Source organism: Myiozetetes cayanensis, unplaced genomic scaffold, assembly GCF_022539395.1.
Source record: "Myiozetetes cayanensis isolate MyiCay16 unplaced genomic scaffold, myiCay2020 scf12, whole genome shotgun sequence".
NCBI lineage: Eukaryota > Metazoa > Chordata > Aves > Passeriformes > Tyrannidae > Myiozetetes > Myiozetetes cayanensis.
Genome location: NW_026086826.1, coordinates 2056962 through 2083463, shown reverse-complemented (window position 1 = coordinate 2083463; position 26502 = coordinate 2056962). Strand labels below are relative to the sequence as shown.

At 41.2% G+C, this 26502-nt stretch overlaps 1 protein-coding gene across 1 annotated transcript in view; it reads left to right on the top strand.

Moving 5' to 3' along the window:
• The window catches only part of PTGFR (prostaglandin F receptor), a 67212-nt gene that overhangs the window by 26528 nt on the left and 14182 nt on the right, over nucleotides 1-26502 (top strand). Inside the window, exons 8-17 of the mRNA XM_050307047.1 lie at nucleotides 3772-3913; nucleotides 8687-9350; nucleotides 10071-10175; nucleotides 14162-14288; nucleotides 15327-17586; nucleotides 17677-17781; nucleotides 20976-21048; nucleotides 21169-21463; nucleotides 22167-22352; nucleotides 22839-23365. Of these exons, the coding sequence (XP_050163004.1) occupies nucleotides 22898-23365 (468 nt within the window). The 5' untranslated portion in view covers nucleotides 3772-3913; nucleotides 8687-9350; nucleotides 10071-10175; ... (5 more) ...; nucleotides 22167-22352; nucleotides 22839-22897. The remainder of the gene's footprint in view (nucleotides 1-3771; nucleotides 3914-8686; nucleotides 9351-10070; nucleotides 10176-14161; nucleotides 14289-15326; nucleotides 17587-17676; nucleotides 17782-20975; nucleotides 21049-21168; nucleotides 21464-22166; nucleotides 22353-22838; nucleotides 23366-26502) is intronic.

The window sequence follows — 26502 nt, the reverse complement described above, 5'->3', positions numbered from 1 at the left end:
TGGCATTGTTTGTGCAACACCTCTCTTTGAGTGAGTTCTGCATCTCCCACAGGTTGGGATAGAGCAGAGCTTTGTATCTCAAGCCCCTGTTTCCTACTAACTTTTTGTGATATTTAAAGACCTTTAGCTGTGTTTTATTTATTTAACTTTTATTTATTTAACTTTATTGCTGTTAAATTTATTACTAGAGAAAGTGATTAACTGGAAAGAAACACAATTTCTGGGTCTTGAAGTTAAATGTCGGTTTTGGGAAAGCTTCCAGATAAGATGGAAGAGAATTAATAGCTGATAGAGGAGACTTTATGTCTGTGTAAAATATTCCTTTGCCTGTTACCCTAATTCCTCCAGGTTATTCTCTGTATCTTTGCTCTTTTTGGTATCCAGAGGCTTTTCCACAGATACAGCCATTTTATTTGTGCTTGTGCAGCACTGACTGTAGCCCTGTTTGTCATTTCTGCCAAACCTGTGTGCAGCAGGTTCCCCAGCAGCAACATCAGGGTTTAGTTCATATACTGCATTTTACAGCTTCATGAATTAAATAAAAATGTCCTGATCAAATGGGCTGTAAGCCTGGCAGGAAGGATATAGGCAACCTGTGTTTATGCACTGCCAAACACAAGCATCTCTACTACTGATTAGAGTAGCACCTTTGGGCACCAACTTACCATAAATATTTGATAGCAGCAAGAAAACTGACTCCATCGTATTGCAGGCACACTAAAAAGGTAGCTTTGAAATACTTCTGGCATTGATCAGTTCTTCTGAACTGCTCCATAATTATTCCAATGGTTCTGTGCACTGAATGGTGTCAACTGACCAGTCCTGCTGATTTTGGGTGCAAAAAGGTGTGTCAGGTGGCCACACGTGCCGACATTTAACTGGGGGCATTGCTATCTCAGATAACTACCAAGGTACCAAATACTCAGATATTTCTGGGTTAGTCAGGGCTACCTGCTGGGTGCATGGTGGACCATATATTGCTGAAGGCTAAGTGGGAAATAATCTGCAACTTAAGCATGAAAATGTATGTTCTACCCCTATATTGTGAAATTCCAGCTGCAGACAGGGCAGACTCCTCACAGGAATTATCACAGAATCTCAAGAAACCACAGCGTCACTGCAGTATTTTTTTTTTTTTTTTTAAATCTGTTCTGCTGTTTATCAAACAACTGCCAAGAAGTAGGAGGCTCTCATCTTGATTTTTCAATGAAATGAAGAAAAACAGTTTTGTGTACATCTTCCTGAACACTTTCTGAAACACTCCAGCTGGCATGGTAATTTCTGAGCTGTTCGGCTCGCCCGACATTCAGCTGCTGAATTGTTTGTCAGCTGTATTCCTTGCATTCATTGTGTTCTGCTCTCCTAAATGAAACAGCTGTGAATGTATTTACGGCCTGAGAAAGCTGGAGCAGTGGTAGAAATCTGCAGTCTTAGTCACTGCTCGTCAGCTGACGTAAAAGCAAAACCAATGGGGAGCATGTGCTTATTCTCCCTCTAGCCTTTAACTCTGCCCACGTGTTGCTTTTTAATTTGGATGGATCAGAGAAGTCAGCATTCAAGGCTTCTGATAATTCAGGTTTCTGAGGGCACATTAAATCCCAAACATCATAAGGACAGATAGGTGGAGACTTCAGAAAATACAACTGCAAGTTCATGGAAGTGGGGAAATAATTTTAAAAAGCAAAAACAAGGATCACAAGTTAACTACTGATGAGTCTGAAATGAAAAAAAAAATTAATGTGTAACGTTTTCAAGTGTCCCAAAATTCTGTTGCCACAAGCAGGCCTTCCCAGAGATCCTTGTACAAACACACTGAAGTTGCTTCTGAAACTTTAGTGACGACAGAGAAAACGTTCCTGGGTCTGTATTTATCTAGAGAATTCCCTTTCTTACCACAAAGTCATAAATGTCTTTAGAATACTTTATTCCTGTGTTTGGTTTAGAAAACAGCTCCTAATTGACAGCAATTATCTCAGAGCGTAACCAAAAGATGGCAGCAGTCCAATATGTTTTCTCTAACGAGTAGGCAGGAGACAGTTTATTTACTGTTTTATGAGCTCTCCTGTGTTATGAGAAGGGAAAGACGCTATGGGTCCCATTTCCTGTCGGAAAGGAAGTGATCCAAACAATTTGAGAGGTAAAAAGTGCTTCACAGTTTTTGTGTAAATGTTAGAGGACAAACCACACTGAGACGAGGCACTTGTCGGACCAAGGAGAAATCTCTTCATTGAAACACTTCCATGCTGGACAATTCCCAGATGGGACTTCACCCTAGAGTGACAAAAAAATCCCCCCCAAAAAAAGAATTAGCTTCCCATAACCTGAGGAAGCGGAGGGATAACCAGAAAGACTGGCTGAGGTGTTTCTTTACCCTTTAAGCAACCAACCTGTCCTTATTTCTGGGGTGGGATCTTAAAACCTGTGTGCTTCAACCTCCCTGGGGGTGTTCACAGGGGGAACAAGACAAGATTAATGGAATGGTCTCCTCGGGCCTTCCCGAAGCCCTGTGAGGTCAGGGAAAAGGTTCCCAGTGACTCCAGTGGTGTGTGAATCAGCTGCTGTCTGGGGATGTGCCAGCAGGGCCTGCAGTTGTGCAATGTGCTAATCTGCACCTTCTGCTGGGCTTGGATTATCAGTGCAGACAGAGGTGATAACAGAACAGAAGCTACAAAGAGAGTCTGGGGGGGAAAAATGGGGAATTAACTGTTTATTGGGCTCACAGCGCAGAGAAATCCCCCAACAATAAAACCTCAAATAACCAAGCCCTTCAACAACGAAGCCCCCACCCCCAAGCATTCTCAAGTTCAAACACCTCACAAATCACAGCACACAACATCTTCCAAAACAGAAAATCCCTTAGGAGGAGGTTTCTCATAATCACAAATTTCCTTACAGGAGATGATTGCCCAACAGCTCTGAAGCAACATTTCCATTATGAGCACAGCCAGCACAAAACCCTGCAGTGTTCCAGGGTGCATTCACTTGCTGCTGCAGATGAGTGAGGTTGTTCCTTTGTAGGGTGAATAGGAATTAGGAACGGGATCCTAATGACTGATCTCCACGCTTGTGATGGTGCATTATCACCCTGTAAATGATTTTCAGATGTTTCAGCAGGCACTAACGCCCTGATATTCAACCAGTGTGATACACTTCGGGCAGCTGAAGGCTGTCCTGCTCAGGGGCCATCATTTATTTTGTGAAAATCCCTTTTCCTTTGACTTAGCATTTATTTTTGGGAGCTCAAGGTTCCAGGCTGAAGTTTGTTTGCCACTGTGTGATATCTGACTCATAGACTTTTGCCTCCTGAACAGAAAGCAGATTGTCCAAAGCAGGCAGGGCGAGTGGGACTTGCTTTTTGCTCCAGAAGGTTTAAAAAGTAAAGCTATGGGAGGAAAGGGTCAAAAATAGCTGAAATGTAATGGAAAATCAACCAGATTTTTAAAACCTTTGCCTTTTCTTTGTGCCTTTTGACTTACCCTGCTATTAGATAATTCTGATTATACGACTCTGAAGTGCTACTGAATTTTATTTCAGAGGGGGGAACATGAATTAATGCTGTTTAACCTCTTGCAGAAATTCGAGTTCTTTCCTTCATGTCCCTGCTGGTTTTTCTTTAGGCAACTGCTACCCATGGCTGTGTGGTAATTAATTTATATGTTGAAATTCAAGGCTTTCCTTCTCAAGAAAAAGCTTTTCTTCTCAAGAAAAGGAAGAGGAGCAGTCCCATAGTTATCCTAAAGCTTAAAGATTATTTAACTTTATTTTTTTCAGGAGGTGTTTCAACGTGAACATCCAGATTTTTTTTTTTTTTTTTAAAAGCAAAAAGAAAAAAAATATTTAGAAATTTAAATAACTTCAGAGGAAATCTGGACTATCACATTGGTCTACATTAAACCCCAACAGAATTAAAGAGGTATGTGAATTTTAATTTAATATTTTTGAATGAACTTTTTCAGGTGAACAATTTAGTTCTCAAAATACACTGTTTCAGGCAATATGAGATGAAGAAAAACATGTCCTAGGACAATTGCTGAACAGGATTTGTTCTCATGGTGTCCTGTTCCACTGCTCTGGTCTACCTGGGGGATGAAGACCCAGAGGGAAATTCCTTCTTGGGAGTGAGCAGGGCAGTGTTAATGCTCAAGCGTCCCACGTTTTTGGGATGGTTTTTCAACAGGAAAAGGTGATGTTCCTCATTTCACGTGATCAGGGAGCAAGATTGTCACTCCAAAGCTGAGGAGAGGAGACTGCCTGGCCTTGGAATGCCTGCAGGTCCTCTGCAACCCCAGAGCCACGGGATCACCACCCTTGGTGACACAGGGCCAGGGTTTTGCTTTGCCTTGACTGTTTTCTGACTCTGGCCTGCTGGCATTATTGAGTGTGTCTGATTTATTCCTGCCTGAATGAAATGTTTTGTTTAATCTCAAACGATCTGTCTTAATTGGCTGAGTATGTGGAAACATTTCAGGTTGGGACAGACCCAAAACAATAACCACTAACTTGTGGGATTTTTTTTTTTTTTTTTGGCTACTGAACCAAAAAAAAAAATCAATTATTTACATGGTTTCTGTTTTAACATCAGCTGCAGAGGAACTCAGTAGGATTGTGCCTTTATTTGAACCTGAAAATCAATGTGAAACATGATCAAAATCAAAGCAGGCTCAGAGGAGCAACCAGGATAGAGAAGAGAGGGTATTTCGCTGGTTTAGATGTATTTCTTTCTTTCTTTCTTTCTGACACACTTGAATTCAAACTGAATTCGTGTTGGAATCTCTTTAAAGTTGACATTATTCTGGAATTCACGGTTTCCTTTGACTGTGTATAGAAGCAGAACCAGAAGGTCAGCTCTGGACATTGAACCTGGTCTTTTTTTAGCTGATGCACTCACTGTGTTTCAGGATAATGTTCACTTGTCACTAAATAATGTGAGCAGCAGGTTTAGATCAGGACACTATGATAGGTTTTTAACTTGTTAAAAGGCAGTGGTTTTTTTTTGGACCAGGGCTTCAGATTTTAAGTCAGCACCAGAGTTACAACTTCCAACCAGTGGGAGCTTCCTCATCTTCAACTGCACTTTCCAGATCAGGTCCATCTCTGGTGGAGGGAAAACACGATGGGGAGAGAGGAGAAAAAGAATGAAAGACAGACAAATAATATTTTGTGCTTGTCTTACAACACTGTAGGAGAGAACAGGAATGGAAATGATGCTGTTAGAAACTGTCCAACACAAATATGGTTCAGGGAGATGAATGAGAGTTGTGGCTTTGTCTTGTTGCAGCAAAGAGTCCGAGGCCTGATGGGAAACCCTCGTTGCCTCTCCTGGAGAGCCAAGCACAGGCTGTGGTTTCTTCTGCCCCTTATGGTGCATTCACTCCAGAAGTGGTTGAATCTCAGCTGGAACACAGGAATTAAAAAAAAATTCCATTCTTCCTTGTCCAAGCACAAATTAAAGAGCTGTAGTTTGCTTTATCTGCACTGGAGAGATGGAATAGCTTACTTAGGTGCTGATTATGAATGTACTCGCCCTCTCATATGAAGAACGTGAAGTAAAGTTAGAAGGTGACGTTTTGGTAAATGATCAATATTATTAATATTATTATGTTATAGATTTTACTTTTTAATTTTTTTTATTATTATTTTAGTGGATGTTGCATGTCTTTTGAAAAAGCTACACTGAAAAGCTTACCAGTCTCAATTACACTTTCTGGGAAAGCTTTCATTAAAAAAAAAAAAGAAAAAAAAAAGAAACTGGTTGTGCATGCACTTCTTAGTCTGTAAGACAGGAGGTCCTGATGCAGCATTATCCACTCTCCATCCTTCCCATTCCCATTCTTTTGCTACAAAGTGCTGCTGCACTATTATACTGGAGGCATGGTGAGAAGAATCTACAACTTCTTTTTCTCCTCCCAAACTGCCTGCAAACTAAATCCCCACTTAAGCTTTACATTGTGAGCTATTTCTTACAGAGAAAAGGTTATTTTAAGAGCTTGAGTCGGTAATTTCTCTCCAATTTTGTTTCTGTGAGTGTCTCCTCTGAAAACAGGTATCCTTAAAAAAAGGAAAGAAGTGAAAGGCTGGCTCACCAAATGCCACACACCTCACTCTACATGCTCTAGATGTAGATATATTTACTTTCTCCAATTCTCTCCATCTTGGTAGATGAGATATCACCATGCAAGGAGAGTCAGGGAAAAGGAATGATTAGGGAAAAGCTGGGTCAGTCATTTGTGAAGTTGTGGTGTTTCCTCCCTCCCTTGATCTCAAAATGGTAAGAATGCCAACAAGATTTGGGATAGGAGAGCAGCATAAGGGCCTCCATTTGATTACTGCCCTCTGGTCTTCAGTTGCCAATAACCTTCACTAGTATTACTGCTACCTAAAAACTTTGTTGGTATTTTTACAGCAAGGGCTGGACTGAGTTCCCTTCTCTCCAGGTGACCAGAGTAGGTTCAGTATCACTGGCAAGGCAATATAGTAATACCAACTCGTCACCTTTTACTCACTTAGAATTTCCTCAGTTCTATTTCCCAAACTTTCCACTCCCAAAGTAAATTACAGGATTAGTTTATTTATTTTTTTTCCTACAGTCATGGTACAATAACTCAGTGAAGTCCATCAATCTCTGCTTTATTCCCTGTTTTCACTGTTAAACAAAAGTGAAATCATGACTAGTTGGCCAAACGTGATACAGTGGGAATAAATATGGGATATTTTTTCAGAGTGTCTTTTGTTTAAGTGCTCCAATATTATTTTTCATAAAAGTCAAGAGAATAATTTATTATATTCTATCACGACTATTCCATCTCGTGAGTGGGTTTTATTTTTAGTGCACGAAACAGGAAACAGCATAAATTTCCAACTTCATAGTTTGTCCAAGTATGTGCTGCCTAAACCAGGCAATAGCTTAAAGGATGAGCCATATAAATGATTACCTAGAACTTTTAATTAAATTTGGATAGTTCATGATTAAGCTGGACAGGGTGCTGGGCCATCTTGCCCTCTTACACTGTGTTTTTACCAAGAAATGTTGGATGAGATGATACTTAAAATCCTTTCCAATCCACTGTTCTATGGTTGGACTATTAACCAGTGGCCTGAGTCATCACTTTGTGCAGTAGTTCTGAACTCCACTGGCAGTAACCAAATGTACAGACTTTGATACTTGGCTAACAGATCTAACAGACACTTTGAAGCTGGGATTAAGAATGTGACAACCCCCCAAAAAACTAGTCATACATGGACATGGATCAAAGTCTGGAACAGAACAAAATATGTGTCTCTCAAGTCTGGATTTCCATCAGCTTTTGGTTTGGTGTTTTTTCTTGTTTTTACCAAATAGGTGTTGGAGAATCTGTGTTTTATTTCCCTCGTAATCTCCCACTGAAAGAAGCCAAGTTTATAAAGAACAGCCTGACATGTGGTTACAATGAAAATATTTTTCTTTTTTTTTTTTAAATCAACAGTCTGGTTTTCAATCGTTCGAATTATCAAAGTTCCTTTGATTTCTCTCAAAGAATACTTCTGAAATTGTAAGTTACACTGGATATTTCTTCCACCTTCCCTTAATGTTGACACTTTATAGGAATTTTTTTTATGTTATAAAATGTTCTCTATTTATTAATAGCATATATATGGTTAAGAGTGTTTAAAAGAAATAGCTCTAAAGGCAAAAATTCTGTGGTTTACATTCTATCATGAAAGAAGGTGTCAATGATGGCTCTTGGTTCAGGGATGGAGGCAAACTCATGCAACAGGTGGGGGATGAGGCAGTTCAGATTTAGAGAGAAGAGAGGAAAGACAAAAAGAGATTTTTGGGGTGAAAGAAAGGACAAGAAAGGCATGTGCTAAATTGTTAAAGGTTTGGTCATACATGAAAACTGCAGATATACAATCTGAATAAGAACAGCTCAGCTGGGCTGATGAACACGGAGCTCTTTTGGGCTGGGCTTCATTTTCCTCCATCTGTTAACCAGGAAACAGGTCTGACTTCATTTTACACGTGAGGATCAGAAGCAAAGAGGGATTTATTTAAGGTCATCCAGGAAGTCTACAGCAGAACAGAGAACTAAATCAGGAATTTCTGAGTTCCAGACCAGTACACTAACCATGGGACAGCTCATTTCCTCTCTGTAGGAGACTCTGCTGCCAAACTGCATTAGAATAGAAATTGCAAAAGTCTCTCTTGTTTACATTTCTTTAAAACAAACCTTCATTAGGACTTGATTCAATACATCACAAATACATTATCAAGATTACCATGAGATGTTTATAAATCCCTAAATCCCAGTGACAGGATTGGCTGGTGATGTAAATGAAAATGAGACCAAGATTCAGGAAAAAAGCAAGTAAGAGTTAGCTGAGGAGAAGAGGAAGGTTATTTGCCGGTGTAAAGAAAAAAGATTTGAAAAAAAAACAAACTCTGAGAAGCTTTTCTCAGTTGGGAAGAACTTGTTTGTGTGATTGAATATGTCAGGATAATTTAAAAGCTCATTTATTATGAAATAGAATCCGCCTGTTTGAATGCTGCGTCTCAACAGATCCCCCGAGGCTGTTTACATAAAAGCAGACAATCTGCCAATGTTCAGAATTTTACTCACTTCCTTCATTTCCCAGTTCTTTCTTAAGAAAGGGGGGGGGGGGAAGGAAAAAGTAAAAAAACTTTTGTGCAATGTTCTTAAACTTACAGAGATCGTACTGTTGCAAGAGCCAAGTGTCGCCCCGCTGCCGTCGTCCACAGAGGATGTTGCTCAAGTCCTATATGGAAACAAACTGTGCTTTCAAACCAAATGAAATAAATCTCTTCATGCTGAGTGTTATGGATTTTTTTTACTGGATTGTTAAGTGTTGTTTAACACCTTGAATACACCGTGTTGATGCTCTTCATTTGCAGAGTTGACAGTTGACAAACAGCTCCTGGATGCGAGTCAGGACATGGTTTTGGTGACTGCACAGACACAATCTGTATCGACCTCCCTTTTTTCCTTAGGTACTCCAGTTATCATCAGATTAAATTCTACTTTCCCCCTCACTTTTAAATGAAGATTTTCTGAGCTGCACTAAATTTTGGTCTACATATCCCCAGCGTTATTCCTTCCACGGCTTTTGCTCCCTGACAGACCTGCAGACTGCTCTGCCTTTCGCCTGGGAGTGAACAGCCACTCATTCATCTGGCTGAGTACAATCCTGCTGAAGTCAATGGGTGTTCTGTCTTTCACTTCCAAGACTCTTGACTTGCAGCCTGTGCCTCAAACGAGCGTCAGGAAGTTCCCAGTGACAGCAGCCAAAGCCGTGGATTGGATTAAATGTGCCTGCAAAGCCGGTGATTCAGCTCTGCTGACACGATGAGACAGGTGAGTGTGTCTTCTGCATGTCCAGTGGCAGCCACATATACTCGAGTCCAAATGCAGGGCTGCTCATGAACTGGCCCCAGTGGAAGGTAAAACTCTTCATCTGAATTAATTTACACGTTTTCTTGTTCAGCTTTTTGTATTATTCAGCAGCCAAAATCTCGGGATGGAGAATCAGTTGAAAGTACTTCACCCTGGCCTTTCTGCTATTTCATAGCCACGAAAACGTGTGTCTTTTACAAAATAAATGTCTGAATTTCTCCTGCTTCCCAAAAGAACATTAAATGTTTGTTGAATGCCTATCAGGGAAATACAGATATAAAAACTTTTAGACACGCACACATTCCCTTCCACTCAACATTGGAACTTACCCTGCCATTATAAATCTGTATTGGGAAGGGCAGATATGGTGCTTACAGGCACCTTTAGGGCTACAGAGCCTGAGCAGGGAAGAGTGAAGCTGTAGTAATGTTCCCACAATATTCTTCTTCACATGCCCCCCATGCTCCCCCCAAAATAAAATTCCATATACTTCCTGATATCTGTTACTCTAAAATTAAACACCACCCGATTCCCTCCTGTCCTATTAATGCATCCACTTGTTCTTCTCTTCACTCCCTCTTCTCTTCTCTTTGGCAATGATTTTCTTTTCTTGGCCAGGCTTTTCACTCCATATAATGTTTTAATTTATTTATTTATTTTTATTTTTTTTTATTTCAACAGAACATATCACATGGCAACAGTATCTGAGAGCTGTTCTCAAAAATCCTTTAGGAAATGCAGGATGATACATTGGGCCAAGGAATACACTGTTTTGTCTTCTGGCAGGTAAGTGGTGATTATTCTAGACCAGCTGTTTTCCCTGTGTTCCTTATCAACAGTTTTGGTACTCCCACAATTAATCTCCAAGACTAATATAGGCTCCAATACCAGAATATTATTTCTCAATTTTATCCATCATCTTGTTTTACGTGAATCTTGCCAATAATTTACAGTGCTGCTGCATCTGTCAAGGCAACTCTTCTGCTGTGCTTAAAGGGGATAGTTCTGATATCTGATTGGAAATGGTGTGGGAAAAAATAAAACCCGAGACTAAGTCCAGTCTCAATCCTTTTTCTTTTATCACATCTTTCCCTTTATTGTTAACAAGGTCAAAACAGGTGCTCATTGCAAAGATTAATTATCAACCAAGGTGCTGATGTTGTAATTCACAGCCTGTTTTCAGTTGTGGCAGGAGAACCTGTAGAGCAGCACTGGCTCCAAACAGGTTGGGCTGCAAGTGGAAAGCTGCAATTTTGGTTGGCCAGCCAAGCGTCTTCCCACCAGTGATCTTTAGCTCAGTGAGTTCCCCAAAAATGGACCGAAATTTGAGTTCTTGGGCTTGGGAACAGGGAGAATGTGGGCACACACTGCAAACTCTGTTTTGCTAAACAGACAGGATTGATCTCCCTGGAATGGGGTTGACAAATTATTAGCTATTTTTCAAGTGTTTCAAGGATGTCACTGCTTTATCACCATCAACCATGATGACAGCCAGGTCTGTGGTTTACTTGGCCCCTTTGGAAAATGAAACTGCTTTCAAATTTTCTGCCAAGACTGGTTTGGAGATTTTGTGCCTTTTCCTTGGTGCTGTGATGCTGATGGAGAATTGGAGATTGTGCTCAGGTGGAGTAAAAGTGAGGGTTGGCTTGGATTATTTCCTCCTGGAAGAACTCTATTAGTACATCAGTGATTGCCACAGAAACTCCCAGGTAATCCACACCACAAGACAGGCAGTTTGAAGATGATGTATTCATCTTCAGCAGTTGTTTATTCTTTTGGACTCTAAAGAACCTTGATGGGAAAAGAGGCTCCACTGAGGCTGTTATTGAAGACTTTATTCACTCCTCCTCCTCCTTTTTTTTTTTTCTTTAAAGAAATTTTCCTGATCAGAAATAATTTCACAGAAGGCAAACTTCTCATCAGCTCTCAGCAGAATTAGGTACCACTTAAGGAGACAGAAAAGTCAATGGAAGAATGAACTACATTCCAAAAAAAGGCCTCAGTAGCTCTTACATGTACCATTTCTCTGACCATCCAAGAAACTATATAGGTTTCATTTAAAAAAAGAACATTTTTAGCTTTGGATGGGCAATCAGTAAGAGACACACATTATTTTAAAGCAATAATTTAATTTCCATAAGATTCAACCAGCCATTCTAGATCCACTGATTACTTCAGTAGGCAGATGATCATGAGAACCACTAAATATCCACTGGAATAAGCACTGAGGTGGAATCAGGAATCCTTTCATGCCTCAACATTTGACTGTGACCCCAGGAGGGTTAATTCTGTGATCAGTTCAGAACACCAAAGGTCATGCACTATCTGACATTTAATCCAAATTTGAGGGAATAGGATGAGATGTAGACTACTGCTGCTCAGACCTGTTGGAATTACTCTTTTCCAAATTTAATCAGGCCCTCTGCTGAGAGAGTCACAACATCCTGAATGTGATCCAAGTGCTTTGGATCCTTGCAGCCTACGGAGAAGGTTTTGTGTGAAGCATGAGAAAACAAGGGGCACGAAATATAAATGTCAGCTCTAACAGTGGCTTGTTGTAGAAAAATTAGGGCTGTGTTAGAATTTTAATTCCTTCCTGAGTGAATTACTCAGACAAATTCAGGCCCACTGGAAAAAGAAGGCAGAAATTCAATTTCTGATGCAGATATGCTCCTGTCAACATCATACACATGGGACAAATATGTATTAGCAGGAACTTGAGCCTGAAGTAACTATATTTCAGCATAATTGCAAGTAGTATGAGCTGATTTAGGTGTAATATTTCATGAGGAATTGCCCCTTACAGTTTACTAAAGCAGGTAATATATTTTCTACCCCTATTATTTAGATGTGTTTTCTAACCAGGGGAGGTTTTTTGGCATATTGCTTGGTTTAAGCAATTTTTAATATTTCTTTTTTTCCTTCTGATGTTCAAGCCTGAACTCTGTTCCAAAACAAAACCAGAATTGTTTTTTTAGTGTTTACAGTTTTCCCCAGACTCGGTAACTTGTCCTTCCCCTTTGTCTAAGTGGTGAGCAGGAGAACCTGAGCATGGACAGGAGTGGTTAAGAGTTCCCCTGAGCTAGAAAGCAGAAATCTGAAACGTAATTTCTGGGTTTGCTATTAACCAGCTGTGACCACAGGCAGTCAGAATGTTAAAATGCTATTAATTGTTCGCCACTAATTAAAGATTAAAGGAAAAAGAAAAAATCCTTCTCGTGTCTTTACAAGCTGTGGTGTTACCCATGGACTCACAGGCTGCTGAAGAGTTATTCATTCTTTGAAATTCAGAAGTCAGACTCCCTCCCTCTGTGCTTACTGAGATTTCACAGGTGGTTTTTCTGCTTGGCTTAAGGCAATATCTATACAGATTGTATTAATTTAGTGAGAGCTGAATAGTCACAAGGTTGCCTATCCCACTGATATATTCTAATTCAGGATATAAACTTGTTTACCAGCTTTCTTTAGCACAGATATTACTTGAGGTAAGCCAACACTGTGAAAATTACTTATAAAACAAAAAAAAATTAGATCATTCTTAATTAAATCTCTCCACAGAGAGACCTCTCCACATCATAAATGAGAGCTCTTTTCTTTTCATTAAGGTGAATTTATTTCTTCATCAAAAAATTATCCTCTGCCAGGAAATTCAAACACTTTCACTTAGCTGAAAACCTTGAGGCTGAGTTCCAGCTCCTGGTTGTGGTTTGTTGTTGAGTCTAAAGTTTGCTTTAAGGTAATAGTGATTCTGGGAAAAAAATAATACTGTAAAAACACCAAGCTTGTTCTAAAATTAGACATTTGCTTGCCTAAGCTGTTGCATTATTCTGTTTTCATTTCGTTTACTTTGTTGTATCATAAAAATTTACTTCTCCTCACTTTTAGATGATAAGGTTGACTTTTTTAATTATTTATCTGCAGCAATGACATATTTCTGCGTCCCTATCAACCTCTAGCTGTGGTGGCATGGCTCAGGGACAGAAATGTTTATCTGAAATGTAATTGTTGGCTATTCTGGGGCTGCTTTTTCACCTAATCAGCTGGCATTTACTTTGTTTGTAACCCAAAGCCTCCTGATGTTACTTGAAATCTTCCTACTGCTTTTTAATGGACTTCAGATTTGCATTTTATTTTATGCTGAAAGAATAACACTGAAGTGTTTTTACTTTGAAATATGAAAAATTGTAAGAGGAGAATCAGAGGAAAAAACACCAGAAAAGCAAATGAACCTGCCTACTTACCATTATGTATTAGAATAAGGTAGAATAGAGCAGAATATTTCAATAGAATAGAAAAGAAGGGTTCTGTGCTAAAAGGATCCTTTTGTTTGTGCTTTTAAAAGCAGCTGTGCTCTGTTTCCTGATGCTTTTGATAATCAGGAACAACTAATATTAACCTGGCTGCCATTTTGTAACAGAACTGGACTCTGGAAGAGCACGTACATGTTGTGACCTGCAGCATTAATTGCAGCTTATTAAACAGAAAGGAAGATTTTTTTTTTTCCCTTAGTCACAGCTTTGAGTGTCCCATCAGTATCTGCTCACAAGAAACAGCAGATCATATTTTTCATTTCTTCACTGAGTGATCAGTTTCAAAGGTCTTTTTCTTCTTGCAAGAGATGCATCTGAAACTGGAAGCATCTTAATTTCCTGCAAGGAATGCCAGTCATGGGGCCCCTCATGGCATAGGGGAAGATGACACTCGACAGGATTGCTTTTATGATTTCGGGGGAATAGATTGCTTCAACCTCTTCTGTCTGTTTATTTATGCAGGTTGTAAATGCTTCAGGAGCAGAGTCCTGTGACTGTTTGAACCACCCTGGCTGTGAAATGAGAATATCCTAATGCTGACAAGTGTTCTGCTGTTACCTGCATCCCCAGAGCCTTCTCTGCAGCAGCCGTGAGTACTGCACTTCAGACAGAGCATCCCCCAGGCTGCAACACCTCCTGCAGCTCTCCTGGCAGGCAATCATCAGGTTTTGCTTCCACCTTTCTGCCACAGTTAAGGGGCCACAAAAACCGGTTCAGAATTCCCCCTTTGAGGAAAAGTACATAACATCATAAAGGACTGCTTTAAATGTGATTTCCCCTCTGTTCCTAATTCTGAATTAGAAGTCTGCTGGATTCGTAGTGAATTTGATGAGTTGCCTTTATCAATAATGTGTATCAGTTCCCAGATTATTTAAATTAAAAGTTGTTCCATTTAACAGCAGTTCACCCTTCTTTTGAGCCCCAATTAAAAGTAATACAGAGACCATAGCTCCCAAACATCCAAAATTACACGATCAAAATGAGAAATGAAGGATGTCTCTTTAAAACAGCCGATCCTAACTAATGTGTTTATTGATTATTCTGTAACTATTTATTGAAATATTGAGAAAATAAGGTGGTTTTTGTTTGGTTTGGTTTGTTTTTTTTTAGTTTGGTTTTTTTTCCTAGTTGATGTTTGCAAAACTGATAAAGTCTGAAGGGACAGATGTCTACATGCTGGCTAGACCAGAAAATAAGTGATGAGGTAATACAGCATGACTACTAGAACTAGTAACGAACTCAGTCAGCTAGGGGTTGTTGATTTTAAATAAATAATTTCTTTCAAGACCTTGTGGAAATTCAGTTTGCACCCAACAGAACCATACAGCCCTTTAGTTTCAAAACCGTCTTTAGAAGTGTTTAATCTCTCAAGCCTTCACATATTAAATCCTTAAACACGAGTACCAGTAAAAAACCCAAATAAATAATACCACATAACTCAGAAACATACAGCAGACATACCCTTTTAATGCATTTCATCCATATAATGGACTTATTTTGCCCATTATGGCATAAATATAATAGGTTAGGACAATTTGAAGGAAATGATTTCTTTATTTAATTTGACTTGAGTAGAATGATTGAAAAGAATACTCGATGAAAGATTTCTTCTGACTTGGTTTTTCAGAGTCCCCATTTTGGAGAATGGAAGAAGAGAAAAGGAGTTAATATGGCTCAGCATTTAGTATAATTTTGTAGGGTTTTTTGTTCTTACATGTTCAAATACCAAAGAGGTGAGTCATAAAAGAGAGCATTTTGTCCCCCATATTAAAAATGAAAGAAAATTACACTGTTATTGTTATGTGTAGAACTGTACTTCCACTCTTGATTAAGCCCACTCACTACAAATTACCCCAGCCTGAACAGGCAAGATTCAGTCAGTAATGGTGATGTGTTTCTCTTCTGGCCATTCAAAAATTTGGGTCTATGCTGGCACAAAAAATGGATACCTTTGAAAGGAGCCAACCCTTGATTCTGAAATATCACATGGAACTTTAAAAACTGTGTTTTAAAAAAAAAAACGTTTCATCTGCTGTTCATGAGTCAGACAAATGGGTACAGAGCTACCACATGAAGCTTCCTATAAATTCTCGATGGGAATGCTTTCCAGTTGATGGGTTCACAGGAAGAACATCCTCAGAGACCTGCTGTGAAGTCACCTTGCTATGACTCCATTTCTCGTCCCTCATTTCTAAAGGGTACAAAGTAATGCATAAAACTGCACATAAGAAACTGCACAAAGAAGGTTCCTGACATCTTCCAAGTGTGCCTTGAAAAAAAAACAACTAAACAAGAAAGTACCAGATATACACAAGGTTTACAAATGAAGAAGAAGAAAGGAAATTATCATCATGCAGTTCCTTCTGCTATAGCCAAGTCAGTCACTGTTTGAAGCAATCAGATAGGGTAACAGTATGTGATTAAGATGAAAGGCTATCTCTGAGCAGAAATAAATGCAAATCAATAAGCTGATGTAATGAGAGGTTTCAATAGCCACTTCTAATATTTAGCATAGGGTGGCATGATCCATTAGTGAATCACTTGACCAATGAGCAGCATCTTCATTTTTATGTTTATGCAAACTTCGCTCAGAACAAATGTCAGTAAGACAGTAAAGAATGAAATGTGTTGTTGATTGTTGTATTGCATATCCTGGCATATTGCAAATATTCTGGATTAGACTGGAAACTTCTGGGTTTAGTAATTTTTTTTCCACTTGGGAGTTTTGTCTGTGCCTCTGGTAGCTGGATGATGGATGCTTGAGCTCCCTCCTCCTCTGCTAACAGGCCGTGATGAGTCAGTCAAATTCAGCTGTTCAAGCAGAGTAGCTGATGTTTGTGGTCTGCCTAGGAAGGAATTGCTCTGCAGGTCTGCTGGTACCTCAGAAACAATCAGTTTGTTTGCTATCAGTAGTACCATCAGCCACTTGATAGCCAAAGTCCTCCGTTAAAGGAATGCCTCTGAATGGACTTCTTAGACTCTTCTTGTGAGAACAAGATCACAGAATCACAGCATGTGCTGAGCTGGAAGGGACCCACAAGGATCACTGAGTCCAACCCTTGGCTCTGCACATCCCCAAGAGTCCCCCTGTGCCCCAGAGGATCATCCAACCCTCCTGCAGCTCTGGCAGCCTTGGGGCTGTGCCCACTGCCCTGGGGAGCCTGGTCAGTGCCAACCACCCTCTGGGGGAAGAACCTTTTGCTGAGATCCAACCTAAACCTCCCTGACACAAGTTCAGGCCATTCCCTCAGGTCCTGTCTCTGGTCACCACAGAGGACTGATCAGTTAGAATAGAAAACCTCTCTTTGCTCTCTGTAGTGAAAAGAACTGCAGTGCAAATACGAATGTCACAAATTATAGCAAACCTTTGTGTGTGTGTGTGTGTGTCCCCAAATTTCACCAAGGAAATTGAGAATATTTCCTGTTTAATCTGTCTACAGCCATTTGCTGGGAGCCGTGCCTTATTATCAAGAAACAAAGAATTAACTTCCTTGCTGATAGGGATGTTTAGAAAATAAACCACCATTATTCATGGCTGTACTTCCAGTAAGACCAAACAGTCCCTTCTGAGATATGGGCAGGTGGAAATCTCAGCAGAAGGATGGGTGTTTGTTGTTATGGTTCCTGATGACCTTTCTTGGTTCCACTCTGCCCTGCTAGTGAATGCCTAGTGGCACACGGGTGTTTTTAACCTCCTGGGCTGATTCGTGGCTTGTTGCAAAACACCATTAATTTGTATTTAACTACCTAGGAATTTCCTCCTTCCACTGCATTGGCCAGTGTCCCAATTCAGGCAACTCATGCCACAGTTTGTGACTGTTTTATGAACTCCTTCGTGGCGAGGCATGAAGGTCAGAGTGGCGGTTATCGGAATGACAAAGCCGCGGGTGAGTTGTCTGCATTCTGCTGAGCCACATTTTTTTTTGTAATGCGAGGTGTTTCAACATATTTTAATGTGTATATTTTGAATATGACAGGACACGGCAAGTATTTTATCCGCCCACCTCAAGAATCAAGCAAACCCAGGATCCTGAGGCCAGATCTTCAAGGAGACACACTGCAACTTCCATTGCTTGCTTCAGGTACCTCCACTCGCCACCTGCACCCCAAAATGACAGAGCATGTGTTCCTACAAAATCTATTGCCCAGCTTGGGCAGAAACTTACTGTTTTGTCTTAACACCATCAAGCCAGGACCTTAAGGGGACGCAACAGCAAGCTTTAATTGCTAAATTTATATGAGCCTTCAAAAGCTTAAGCATTTGTGACATCCTTCATTGTGCTCTTAGTGCCATTTTGCTATGTACATCATCGCCTTCCACATTTTGTGATTGCATTTTCCACACGTAGGTGTAATTAATCCCTAAAGCAAAATTAGCCCTTATCAGTCTTAACTGTTTAAAGAAATGAGACTGCAAATTGTCCTTCACTTATATGTGATTTAGAATCACAGCCTCTCCGAAAATCTGCTGTAAAACCAAGTTAACAACCTCAAAAAAGACATGGAAATAATTCCTCGTTTCGTAAGGAGAATACTAAATAACGCCACTAAAAATACAAGAAGAAGTAGTAATGCTTAAGGAGTGACTCAGACTTTCCAAGACTATAATTTTTCATCTCTGTGTTTCTGCTGTCTGCCTATTGCTTGCTTCAGAACAGAGCAAGCCTCTGCCCAGCCTCCATCACCATCCTGGTGATGGACGTCTTGAAACTCCTCATTTCCATTCGTTTATTTTATTTTTGTCAGCCATATCATACTGAGAACAGCATGTATGCATCAAAAAAAATGTACAGTTTTGTCTGATGTAAATCCCACCTCCTCTAAATTTCCTTTCTTACCTTCACCAGGATATCTGCTTTTTCATTTGAGTAGCTCATTCATCTTGGATAGGTGGATCTTTGACAGAAGTTGCTCCTTGGGGGGGGTGGCAGGAACAACACTAATTCCAGAGGAGGAAGTTCTGAGGCACTGCTAATTTTGAAGAAATGGGAGGCAGTAACTCTAACCCTTCATGGGAGCGGGCACTGTCAATGTCTGTGACCTCAGAAGTCTTTTTTTGTCCCAAACAGTTATGGGCTGAACGACGTGGCATTTAACTGAAGGATTTTCACTGACAGTTTTATTTGACTGAGGTGCCCCAAATCTGATCCTGTATCAATAATTTCCATCTATAGTTATTTTGATTTACTACTTTTGTCTCCTAAATATAAAGACTTTTATATCACTGCTATTTCACTAAATGGAAAGATGACACTTGCTGTTATTATGTACGAAGAAGAAAAGGTTTCCAATGTCTTGCAGCAAGAACTGTGAATATAATAAAAATATACAGTAACTGTTACTGAAGGCTGCACAAGAAATTTAAGAGTAGATGAAAAAAGAGGAAGAGATATTGTTTTTATTTGCATTCTAGCAGCTTTGATGTCGCTACTGCGATGTCTGCCTGTTCATTTGCAGCAAGGTTGTTTGGAGCTGCAAAATTAGTGTTGAGTATGCTCTGGATTAATAACAGGAGGCTTTGAGGATTTGATTACTGCACACTTCATCTGCCAGCCAGCAACATACTTCCTCATCCAGAAGGGTTTTTCACATTTTTCTCCCACTGTTTGGAGTTTGGTAACCAGTGGGTGGATTGCAATTGTCACAGCACATGAGATGTCTTTTTATCTCTAGATATGTTAAACTATTGCTGCTGAATTTAAACCCATTGAACGTGAGCAGGGAATGCTGATTCCTTCATTCAAGTTGCAACTTGGGGCAAAAAAGGGTATTTATCTTCCTGATTCTTGGAGTATCCAGGAGCCCAGAGTTTTGCAACAAACACAAGCTCCTCGACACATTAAGAAGTGCTGAAGTCAGTGAGCCAAGTCGATGGCATCACCTCAGTTCTTCAGCCTTTGAACAGGCAGAGTGACACAGCCTCTAAGAAATACTCCCAGGGGGCTCCTGCACCTGCAGCTTTTGTTTTCAGCCATGTAAGGAGCTCAATCAAACCCCCCTCCATCGTGGTTGATTGGAAAACTCTTTGTGAGATGAAGAGCCACTGCCCTGATGAAGATGACATTAACCCCTCCTGTCCCTTCCCACAGCTCCTGCTCGGGTGTGTGACCTGTGAAAAGGCTGCTCCTTCCTGAGGAAGCAGTGACTCCCCAGCCAGGACACCACCCCACCCCAGAGAAGCCATAATTTCAGTTATTCTTGTACCAGGAGCACACAAAGGTGTCCAGGGCTGAGCTCCAGGCACACCCATCCTGCTAATGCCGATGCTTACCGTGCTCACAGCACAGAACGGGGCTGTGGCACCACGTGCTCTTCCAGCTCCTGTACAGGACCACTCTTTGATGCCTCTTGTCTGAAAAAAGAGATGAAAGTTTATGTATTTACTTTCCTTCTTTCTCCATCTCTGCAGCAACTGAAATGCTGCTCTCCCTCTCTTTGGCAGAGGGTGCACTCTACAAGCCTGCCTTTCCCTTCCTACCCTAACTACATTTTTACAAGCACTCTGAAACAGCTGTCTTGAGGTTTTTCTGTTCCTCTCTTTGTCTTGATGTACCTGATAATGGTGGGTTTTTTAGCTTCTACCTCCCAGACTGCAGGACCTTGGGGTACCAACTTCATTGCTTCTTTTCCAATGGAATTGCCCCCCATTTCAAGAGGGATGGGTGAAGAAATCTGGCTAGGAAAGAAGGGCATGGAGCAAGCTGTTTATAGTTTGAGATCTCCATCTATTTCTGGGCAGGGAAACGTAAAAGAAACTATTTTCCCCTGAATGTTAATGGGCAATAATGTAATCTGAGATGTTTTTATGTTTCATTGTTGTCTTAAAAAATAATTTATGGGAATTTATAGGTCTCAATCAGACCAAGTTGAGCATTTTTGATAAAATGCTCACTGTATGATAAAATGCCAAAATCTGACAACCATTTTGAGGCAGAAGGTCATCGTGTGGGGCTTTTGACTGTCTATGTAAGTGACTTGAAATAGTATTTGAAAGAATGGATTTATCTGGTCTGTATTTCCTCACTGGTGGATTAGGAGAGGCAAACTGTACCCATAGTACTCAAGGTCTGAAGGTAAGCAAAAACTGTAGTATGTTTGAGAATTTTAATTTTTAAGTAATTGTCTTGTGGCACCAGGAATAGTATAACTCAAAGCTGTGTCTCGATGGAAATGAATATAAGTTCTCCATCATTATTTCCCATGACAAATTCTGTAACGTTTAACATGTTGGTTTTATAATTTGACCTTGATTTTATATTTTGGCTTATTTTTATAGACGAGTTCTTCATAAAAATTCCTATTCAGGCCTGCTTGGTAGTCCCAGACACTGATGGATGAAAGAACTTAAGGTAACTTCAAGTTGTAACAGCGAAAGTACATGATTGGATAGGAAGAAGCTTTGACTCTCTGATCTTATCCATGATATCACTAATGCCTGATCTGGACGTGTTCTCCCCGTATTCCCCCAGTGGAGAAACTGTCCAAGGAACACCGTTAGCCCTGAGTGAGCCGGTATGTGCACGGGGTGTGTGTCCAGCGATGTGCTCATCTCCATCCCGGACAGTATTCCTGGGGGGGTACCCCTTCCCCAGCTCCCTGCGCGCTGGCACAGAGCGCAGCTGGGAAGAAGCACGTGGAGAGGGAAGAGATGAGGCTGCGGCTCAGGACACCCCCCGGGCTGTGACACGCCAGGCTGGAGCCTCCTCTGCCCCCGGCACGGCGCGGGGGAGGCTCGGCGGGGCAGCCCGGCCGGGCACGGGTGAGGTGCGGGCACGGGTGAGGTGCGGGCACGGGTGAGGTGCGGGCACGGGTGAGGTGCGGGCACGGGTGAGGTGCAGGGACGGGTGAGGTGCGGGCACGAGTGAGGTGAAGATAGGGACCGGCCCTGGGAGGCGGGCGGGGATGCGCAGGGAGGGCGGGCGGCGCCGGCCGGGCGGGGAGCGGGGCCGCTGTGGGCCGGCCGAGCTCCCGCAGCGCCTCCGTCCGCACCACGGAGCCGAGCGGGGCTGAGCGCCGGTCGGACCGGAGCGAGAGGGCCGGGCAGCACCGCGGCACTTGTGCCCGCCCCGCCCCGGGGCGGCAGCGCTGCAGGGCGGAGGGACCGCGGCTCCCCCGGCACCGCCGAGGGTCGGGCTGGGCGGCGCGGGAGCTGGGAAGGTGGGAATTGTGGGGAGGGAGGTGGGAATGTGGGGAGGGAGGTGCGGTGCCGAGCCGGGCTCCGCCTGAGGACTTTCCCGGCACTTTGCCGGTCGAGCGCTCCCGGCCGACAGAGATGCCCCTGGCTCCGGCGTGCGCGGTACCCGGGGTCGCTCAGTAACCGAGAGACTTCAGCGGCAGTTTGTAGTACGGGTTATTAACGCCTGTCTTTTTCTTTCTTTTTCTCTTCTCTCTCTCTCTTTTTTTTTTTTTTCCCCTGGCTGGGGGGGGGTTGGTTTTTTTTTTTTTTTTTTTTTTTTTCTGCCAGCAGAAATGTCCTGGGAGTAGAGATGGGAGATAAAGCGTAAAGCAACCCGTAGAGTGGGTTTCTGAATTAGGGAGCGTCTCAAAACCAAGTTTGAGCCTCGGCGAGGGCGCTGGGAAGTCGAAGGCTTCGGTGGTGGTTAGGTTAAGGCTTTGAAACAAGAAATTGTGAGAGGAGAATTGTTTGGAAGAGGTTAGGACATTGTTTTGAAAATAAGTGTTTAACAGTGAGAAGAGAAATGGAGTGTGATTATAATCTCTGAATGCTCCAGTTTGAGTATTTCACTTTTTACTGTGGCTGGGCTGACATAATACTGTCATTCTAGGAGTGTGTTGCAAAAGCGTTTGTTTAACGTAGGTTAACCACCAGAATGGTTTGTATGGTTTCTCTTACTGCATGTATGTGAGTGTTATGTCTTTTATACGTTATTTTGTGTATCTTACACGTGCAGAGACCCTGGAGATCCTGTAGGCTATATTGGCATTCTATAATGCATGCAGATAATTGTTTTACCCTGTGACCGATGCGCTTACGATGTGCTGCCATATCACATCACACAGAAAACCGGAAAATTAGATTTGTCCCACAGGCTAACATTATGGAATTTCTGCTTGAAATGCTATTTGAACAGTGGTATGCCTTTTACAGCGTTGTCTGTATTTGTTTTTAATATTGCAGATGCCTTTTGATTGCAAGACTGCTGAAATGCTTTGAGGGCTGCGCCTCCTCTCCTAACCATGAACAGTTCAAAATCACCAGGGCTGGCTGGATTTGGAGTCCTGAGAAACTCAACCTGCCACACGGAGAAAAAAATTTCCGTTTTCTTTTCGATAATCTTCATGACGGTGGGAATTTTGTCCAACAGTCTTGCCATAGCAATTCTCCTGAAGGCATACCAGAGATTTAGACAGAAATCAAAAGCCTCCTTTTTGCTTCTTGCCAGTGGCTTGGTCGTCACAGATCTCTTCGGCCACCTCATCAACGGAGCCATTGCGGTGTTTGTGTACGCGTCGGACAAAGACTGGATTCGATTTAACCAGTACAACATTCTTTGCAGTGTTTTTGGCATCTGCATGGTTTTCTTTGGTCTGTGCCCTCTCTTCCTGGGCAGCGTGATGGCTGTTGAACGGTGCATTGGAGTCACCAAGCCAATATTTCACTCCACAAAAATGACTTCTAGACATGTGAAAATGATGTTGACTATGGTATGTCTGTTTGCTGTTCTTATAGCTTTGCTGCCTATTCTTAGGTTTAGAGCCTACCAAATTCAAGCATCGAGGACCTGGTGCTTCTATAAAACAGAACATGTTGAGGACTTGGAAGACAGATTTTATCTCTTACTTTTTTCTTGCCTTGGGTTACTGGCCCTTGCTATTTCATTCTTGTGCAATGCTGTCACAGGAATTACCCTCTTAAGGGTCAAACTTAAAAGTCAACAGAGACAAGGCAGATCTCATCATTTTGAAATGATCATTCAGCTCTTGGCTATAATGTGTGTTTCTTGCATTTGCTGGAGTCCATTCCTGGTAAGAGCCTAATGTGTTTGCCAATGTTTAATGCACGTCACTGTATATAAAAGTTATACTTTTTTATCTCCAGGTTTTAAAGTGCTTTAGCTGTGCTAGCAGCTCCATTTGCTCGGTGACATCAATTTTAGAGCATATTGTCCGTAATGCATGTACCTGTGCATCTATAAAAAACTTGGTAATTATTCTCCACTTCTCAGCATAGGCAAAATACACTGAGTAAGCTGAATATACAGGGACTGTGAGCACTGTATTTCCAGTGCTGTGAAGCAGACAGTGCTAGCAGAATTGTGGCTAGAATAAATCTGAACACATACTGAGCTTGTCCACAAATTCAGTGAAATCTTGAAGTGGGAAGTTTTTTTAGTCTGTACTGTGGTTCCTATAACTTTTTTTTATTTATGGCAGCCTGTTTGTTGTTATTTTCAGGGTTTAATGCTACTTGTGAACGGTGTTATGGCAGATAACAGTTAATGGAGTGGAGGGCTTTGCTTTATAGAGTCATGCTGAGAAACAGTGGTTGGCAGTGGGTTAAAATCAGCGCTTGGTTTAGCCCTCAGCAAGCTGGATTTGTAATCTGGACAGTTGCCTGGCAAAGCTGCTGTGTGCAGTTGGTGTGCTCTCTCTGCCATCCCACTGTATCTGGGGATCTGCTGTCACTGCTGTGGCTCTCCCTAAGTGCTGCTCCTGTTAGGGCGTGCTCTGCCCGTGAGCAGAGCCAAAGGAACCTGGATTGTGATGCAGGAAAGAATTTGGCAGCTGCTGTTGTGTGATGGCATTATAAAGCTGGTATTAGCTGTAACTCTTTTTAGTGTAGTTAACCTGTCTGAAGAAAATGAGGTTTTTTTTTTAAATACTGATATTAGCCTCGCTGCAGCAGTTGGATGTATCTGGTAGGTAGCATTTAATTGATCCAGTATCACAGACTTCAAGGGGGAAAGTCTGGATATAAATGTGTGCATCACTGAAGTGCACAAACCCTCTTTCACTTCTGTCCACATCACAGAGCATTTTTCTAGTCTTGCTCTGCAGCATAGTTTAAATTCACGTGGGCTCCTGTCAGCGTGGTGGCTGGAGTGGAGAGAGCATAAACAAAGTTGTCAGGGCAGTGTAGCAAGTGAACTTCCTTCCAGTTACTTCAGACACCTCCTGAAGTTTGTCTGGGGCAAGCCACAGAGTGGTTTTTAAGGAGAGAGACTCAAATGATGACTTTACGTTCCGTGAGAAAGCAGCATTAGCCTCTGGTGACATTTATTTTCAGATATAATAATTGTTCTTAAAGGTAGGATTTAATTTGGTTTTTAAAAACCCTTTTTCGAAAAACCTTTTTTAGTTCAAAAGAGGTGCTTCAGTTGTTCAGCATAAGAAGGAACACTAAATTGCAACTGCTGTAGTGGTTTTTTCCACGTTGGTAAAATTTTTTTTAATGCCTTTTGATTTCTATTAATTGTAATATATATTAAATATATAGAAAAATGTAATTTTTAAACGAAAGTTTTTAATGAAAGCACTTCACTACTTTTGTTAAAGCATTTAACTTCATCTGAGTTGTAATTGAAGATGAATTATTATTCCAGGTGGAATTTTTTTTCAGTAATGTGGACAGATTTCTGTGAGAAAGGAAGAGTTAAAAAAAAAAAAAAAGGAAAAAAGTTAGTGTAAGGTAGAATTTAGTTCCTGAAACAAAGTTTTAAGGAAGTGAGCAATTAGTGTTTTAGCCAGAGAGTTCAGTAGTCTGGGAAGTGCAGTGGGATGGGGTCCTTTGTAGGTATTTCCTTTCTTAGCTCTTAGGATCGTAGAGTTTATACCAGTTAATTCCTTTATTTACCCAGTCTTTATTTTGATAGCATTCTGTTCACTGAATACAAACAGAATTATAAGTGTGGTGTTAATTTAGCAAGGTTTTTTGGAGTAAAAAGCAGTGGAATAAAGCTTTGTCAGGAATGTACTGCTCAAGTGCTGCACTGAAGTGATCCAGGGTTTATCAAAGTGTGTGGTTCATGATGAATTACTGATTCAAACGTACTTATCTGATAGATCCTCACCTCTCAGGGCCTTTAATTTGTGAAATGAATGGTTTGCCTTCTATAATACGATCAACATGTACTGAAGTATTTCCTGATGTAAATATGAGCAGGTGTTCGTAGGTGAAATTATCTGGAAAAGGACCTGAACACATGCTTGTTATTGGGTCATTTGCTTCTTTAATTTTTTCTTCTCAAAGCTCAGTCTAGAAGTCAGTGTTAGTCCCTGAATTGTGAATTTTAACTATGTTTGTTCTCCCAAAGAGGACACAGAACAGAATGTTTGGGAGAATCAATTGCCTCAATGTAAACCAAAGCAATTGGAAACCAAACAAACCTTTGGAAGAGAAAGTGGAGGAAGGCAGTGTGGTTTATGCCACATGTGGTGTGCAGATACAGGAGTTTGGACTCATTGTGTGATTTCCTGTCTGATGTGGGGGTTTGCTTTGTTTATTTTCCTTCTGTTTTCAATCTAGTCTGGTGTTACATCCACTGATGCATGTGCAGAATCAGGTCCACCCAGTACTGTAATCCAACCACAGACTGACTTCACTATTAGATTTCCAATTAATTTCATGTTTTTTTCCAAGTGGAGTTAATACTCAGACACTGCCACTGTCCTGTGATAAAATCACTTTTAGATGTCATTGGAGTCCCAGGACCCTGGATTGTCCTTTCTCGTGTCTGGTGTGGAACTGAATTTGACTTCTGCATCTGCTCAGTGGTGTGTGTGTAAATGCACAGATAGTTAACACTTAATATTACATATAATAATATATAGTAGTATAACCA